The sequence below is a fragment of the Pygoscelis adeliae genome, unplaced genomic scaffold (assembly GCF_000699105.1).
Source record: "Pygoscelis adeliae isolate BGI_AS28 unplaced genomic scaffold, ASM69910v1 Scaffold27, whole genome shotgun sequence".
NCBI classification, from domain to species: Eukaryota; Metazoa; Chordata; class Aves; order Sphenisciformes; family Spheniscidae; genus Pygoscelis; species Pygoscelis adeliae.
This window is the reverse complement of record NW_008825410.1, coordinates 8369830-8375829: the sequence shown is the minus strand read 5'-3', so window position 1 is coordinate 8375829 and position 6000 is coordinate 8369830. Positions and strand designations below refer to the sequence as shown.

Below are 6000 nucleotides of genomic sequence, written 5' to 3'. Positions count from 1 at the left end.
GGTCTCCACTCAAGGAGACCCAAAAGCCTCCCCTCCGCTCTCTGCGGTGAGGCAGGAAGGGCTCTTACCCATCTGAAGTGATCCCTGAGCCAACAGGGATATGAAGGGTGGGCTCAGCCCTCCCTTCAGATGGCAGAGCTGCAACCATGGGTTTCTTAGGTGGGTTCCTCACCCTTCCCCATCCATCCGTCCCCATCCATCTATTTATCCATCCATCCATCCATCCAACCATCCATCCATCCATCCATCCATCCATCCATCCATCCATCCATCCATCCATCCTTTTTTTTCCCCCCCTCCTTTCTTTCTTTCATTTTTCTTGTTTCTTGTATTCTCCCTTCACTTATTTTTCTCTCTATTATCTTTCCTGTCCTCCTCTGCATTCTTTCAATCCCAGCAGGGCTCGCGCATACAAATTGACCCCCTCCCAGCCAGTAATGTGATCGAAGCTCTTTGTGGCTCCTGCTATCTCTATGGTAACTATCAGGGGGGTCTCGAGAGTGGTGGTAGACCCAATGCACCGGCCCACGTACTGTTGTTCTTGCCAGCATTACGTGCTGACCACATGGGCCTGACTGCTCATTTACAACTACTTCTTATTTAAAAAGAATATTGATACCTTAAAGTACTTAAATGGGCAAAAGGGATCGCATGCTTGAGCACAAATAGTTGTTGGGTTCTTAGGGTTTTGGAAAATGGTTTCTGTGTTCAGAGCTGCTTTGCTTGGCAGATCTGTTGTTGTCTTCTAACCGTTGTGGAGTGGCATGTTGGCTGTTTCATGTACTCTGGAAACAAGTTACGCTGCAAAAATGAGTATCCGCATTGCAAGGTAGCCAGTGGCAGCGCAGCGGTGGTGGTTGCAACCACAAGCACAGACTGGGAAAGTATGTAAGAGGGGTTTGCGTGTTGTAAATGCTGTGAACTCTTGCTTTTCCCCGTGCTAGCCAGCCTACTGCATATTCCCAGGTGGCTGCTGTAATGCAGGTATTAAAAATGAAATTGTAGGCAAGCGTTGGGTTGATAATATATCTGCTTGTCCACAATCTGGGATTTGTGCAAGCATGGAACAACCATAGGATCTGATGGAAGGAACCACTGAAAAACCTGTGGTGTGGGCAGAAGAAATGGACACGGTGCCTTTTGGCTGTAAAGCTTTCCTCCAAATAGCTAGGGATGCCCGTGGGAATGTGGGCAACCAGGGAGACTTAATGAAATCTAAGGCTGTCTATATTATACCAGATCCAGTTGCTCAAGAGACAAGAAACTAGCCCTAGAACTTTTGAAGAGCTTAAATTAATTTGATTCAAATACTTGTGGAAATTATTTATGCAGTACGTATGATATTAAAAATGTAATTCCTGTCAGGACTGTACTCCAAATATTGTTCTGTTCTGTTAAATTCTTCCAAACCACTGTGATTTTTGTCCCCTCTTCCAAATGTGTCTATAATATTTATGTCCAAAAATTGATTCAATTTGTAGTATCTGTTAATTCCGTTAATAGCATCAGCTTATAGGCAGCAATAAATAAAATCTATGACAAATTTTTCCAAGGTTTACCTGGCTTTTTGAAATTAATTGTTTCATTTCCTATATAGCTTTGTAGACATTTCTGAACTTAAAAAGAAGTCAACTAGCCTTATTATATCCTGACATTACATACTGCCACAGCACTTAGGATGTGCAATGTCAATCAGTTAACTACACTTTACCAGCCTTTCCGCTACATGAAAATGCACTGCAAAACCAACACCATCCTATTTGAATCTCTACAACCCTCAAACAATTACACTGCAGTGTTGACACTGAAAGCATCATTTTGCTCGAATCCTTGACAGGAATAAACTTCAGAAGATGATTATTAGATTTTTCAGCTGGCTGCATAATCTATATTCACAACTTTATTAATCGTTTAGTCCACTTAACTGTATATCGATTGTGAGTTCTACATCTACCTGCCTGTGGAGAAATCAACATCTATAAACTGCCCTTTTGGGTGAAATCCTGTCAGCGGTGAGAGGGTTAACACTGTGGGCATTTAAGTGGTCATAATTAACAGTCCATTAAGATGAATGGAGAAAGTTCGCACTTAGCGATGCTATTGTTTAATTCTGTCTGTTTACAGACTCAAGAGGACAACAGCGCGGGGCTTGACATCGCCCAGGGTTTGCACTAGGGCAGTTAGGAATCGCATTTTTAAATAAATTATAACCTTAGATTAAAAAACAAAAAAAAGCGAAAATCCTTTGGGAAACACACTTCCTGCTTTGGGGGATTTCTGTTGTCCCAGTTCACTCTCTTGAATAAGTGGGTTTGATACTAACTACCATTTTGCTTTCCACTGAACCAGTCCACCAAAACAAAGCCCTCACTGTACTTAATCCCCTCCCCGTTTCACAATGATTTATATAAGCGATGGATTTTGTAGCCGGTTATTAATAGGGATGCGGGAGGAACTCAGCTCTACTAACCTGTAACGGTTCTCCTGGTTCTGACGGAGGGCTGCTCTTTCGCAGTGTTTGACATTTGATATAAAATCCCACTATTAATATCATCAATGTTGAGCATTAAAAACATGAAACAGGACACAAACCCAACATATCAGCCTAGAAAATCTCTACTGTAAAAAAACTTGGTTTCATTTGCCTTTTGCACCCTGAAGATTTTACAAAAAATAATTTTTCAACCTTTTCTCCGGTGAAGTTGGAAATTTATGTTGTTAAAAGGAGGCTGAATTTTTCGTGTAATCTGTTCATTCCGAGCTCGGAAGCTTTAAAAAAAATAAATAACAAGACCACAGCTATACCAAGACTCTCAACAAAATCCTGGGTGTTGCTAACAGTACACTGCTGAAGAATGCAGCTCAGCTTTCGCAGCAAGTCTGAAGTCAGAGCTCCCAGGAGAGCTGGGATGGGCCCAGGTAGAGAATTCGCTATCTGAATGAAAAACTTTTTAGCCAAAGTGCAGTAGTGAAACTGCTAGAGAAGCCTATCATTTCAAAGTAATACATAGTTCTTTTTAAAAGGTCTCCATTTTATTGGTACAATTTTTTCCTTGTAAATGATTGTGAGTGTAATTAATTATAGGCAATAAATTGTAAGTGCATTTCATAGCTCCTGTATGTCTAGCTAAATGACAGCGGTCAGAAATGCAGTTGTTAAACATATTGAAGAGCAATAGAATAAGTAGTTATTTTCGCTAGATTTTATTCTTTGATATCAGAGCGCCTGAAAAAAATATGACAAATATCAACATTTCTATGAAAATGTTTTCATTATTCATGTCAACATAAATTAGGGATAAATTTTTGCAGACACGGTTTTGGTCTTAAGGACAGGGATGCTTGCTGAAAGATAACCTCAAAATGCAGTTATAGAATTATGTTACCTGTTCTTGTTAGAAATAACATATTCATGAATGAATGAATGTGGTTTTGCATGCCGTTTACAGTTTGGATTTCTAGTGCTTTCAAATGCAACTTTGAAATTTAAAAATACAATGCTTTTTAAAAAATTAATGTTGATGTTTTGATAAGAACACTCGACGTTAATTTTAGCAAGTACGTGCTTGGTTAAATTTGAATTAGGCCATAATACCTTACACTTATTAGCATTAAAAATGCACCTGAAAGAGCCAGAATGGATCCTGGAGATACTTTGTAGAAAATCTCCTTTTATCATATTTTCCTGGCAAATCAGATTTCTAGAAAGGTAAATTGCATAATTTTAAAATAAAGCATTTGAAATTATTTCAGCAACTTGAATCCTACATGTCTCTGCTTAATACAAATTGTTAATATTTTGAAAACACTGAAACTGAAAACAGCAGTCTGAATTAACAGGAAGAAGTACTTCATGCTGTATGCCCCCAGTAAAACTGTGAGTAAAATTTTTAAATGTAATAATTGATTTCATTTATTAAAAATAGAATAGAAAAAAACATAGGAGAGAGCCTCGGGGACTAAAGCTGTGTTTGAAGAATGGTAGAATTCTTACTCTTTAAACAGGAATTAAAACAGTTAAAATAAGTTTTAGCATCCTTCTTTATCTCCTTGAGCCACTATCTCTATCGGCCTAAACCAGTGAACTCCAGCAGATGATAATTAAAGATGGACTGGAATTCTTACTGAAGACATGAAGCCTATTGAATTCATGGCTCGTGGTTCACAGATGAGCTGCAGCTCCTGAGCACTCCTGACTTCACTGCTCCTGAAAGCTTTTTAGGTGCTTTAAGAAAGGCTTCATGCAGGAACAAGCCCCTTTAGATCAGTGTGACAATTAGGGCGTTCTCCTGGGAAGCTGGTTTGAATCCCCTGAGGCTGGGAGGAGGATCTGAGCTCATCTCTTTTACTTTCTGGTGGTATTGCTGCGGCTGGAGTCTGGCAAAAAAATGAGGAACTCTGAAAATTTTAGGGTTATTCCATGAGGGGCGCCTCATCCCAGTTTTTGAATGGAAATAGCTGTTGCTGCTATGTTTTATGCTGAATTCAGTGCAGCTGGGACCCGGCAGCAACGTGCCTGCTAGAGCAAACTCAAGGTTGAGGCACACCACAGCCCTTGGTTGTTCAGTTGCCATCTCCAGGCGGCAGCGGTTCCGGGCAGCCACAGAACAAGAAGTCAGGATACCAGGATTTCCTGGTTAAAATGTAGTCAGCTGCCTCCTTTCAGGTTCCTGTGAAGCGAGGAGAGAGTTTGGGAGGTCCATGCCTGGAAGGAGGCAGTGGTGTCCTCCCGGGCCTTCATTCTGAGCCTGTGGATGCTGTCCACTTTCCAAAAGCTTCACAGCTGTGTCTTTCGAGTTTGTGTGAGCTGTGGCAGGACCGTATTTCTCCTTCCATATGTGATAGCTGAAGCGAAGAGGCAATTGATCTTGATTATTCAGTCTGTTGTGTAGGTGGGTAGGCGTGTAAGGGAGCTTACCTGTCTTTGCTTGTGTGGTATTTATTTTTTAAGATTTGTGTTTCCCAGTCTATTGGTTTCAGTAATAATCTTTGTGTAGGGGCATCTTGTCAGCAGCTTGAGGGCTGAATGCAATGTGAATACTTTTTTTTCTCTTAAAAAAAAGGGCATCTTTTACCTTTCCTTTTACCTGATACTCCATTCTTTGGTGATTCTTGATTTGTATCACTGCTTTAGTTCATCTCTAATTGCAATCGCTGCCAGTTCCAGCGACAAGCTCTATATGCTTTTTCCTTCTCCTTGATTTGTACAGTAACTGACCACAAATCCTTTGCCTTCCCCAGAACATAAGACATTGGTTTCCACAGATTAGGAGCTGACTGGTTGCAGGATGCTCAGTAAATGTTCTTCCCAAGAAGTAAAACTGTGCTTTAAATGTAAAAGTAAAACACCAGCCTTTAAATGATGATGTCAAAATGTCAGAGAGGAAAGTGGCCATATGTGAGGTCATGAGTCTCACTGATGCGTAAAGCAACCAGCCTTGAAAGTCAACTGCGGACGGGAGATGGACAACTTCTTGCGCCAGGATCATACCACGCAGGAAGGGCAGCTGGGGAAGCAGCGCTTCTGGAGATCGTGGGCACTGAACTGGCAGGCATGCTGTGGGTTGTCCTTGTAGGAAGGAGAGAAATAATATATGTTAAATGCCCACTGGCTTTTCTTTTAACTTTTATTACTAGGTTAAAAGGGTTGCAGTCAGATTCCAGTGACTAGTCAAATCTAACTTTACAATTTAAAACAATGGGGTTTTACTAAATTCCTTGGGTAACTATTCTACAAGCCTTTAACCACAGTGCCTAAATTCAAGAAAAAACTAGTATGAGTTCTGGTGAATTTTGGAACACGTTCAAAAAGTGAATATTTATGAGAATGGCATAATATATTTATTCTGGATACAAGATCTGCAGATTTCCTTCACGTGTTTTTTTTTTTAAACTCAGGTTTAACTTCCCTCCTTATGACTCTCTCATGTCTAGCCCTGCACACTTCTTCAAATGAGAGGAAGAAGGAGAATTTGCGAGTCTCATCCTTGCATAGGACTC

At 40.5% G+C, this 6000-nt stretch overlaps 1 protein-coding gene across 1 annotated transcript in view; it reads left to right on the top strand.

The window, feature by feature from the left end:
* The first annotated feature begins 5462 nt into the window (after positions 1–5462).
* Positions 5463–6000, top strand: part of DNAJC1 (DnaJ (Hsp40) homolog, subfamily C, member 1) — a 165165-nt gene continuing 164627 nt past the window's right edge. Inside the window, exon 1 of the mRNA XM_009330610.1 lies at positions 5463–5533. Within this exon, the coding sequence (XP_009328885.1) occupies positions 5463–5533 (71 nt within the window). The remainder of the gene's footprint in view (positions 5534–6000) is intronic.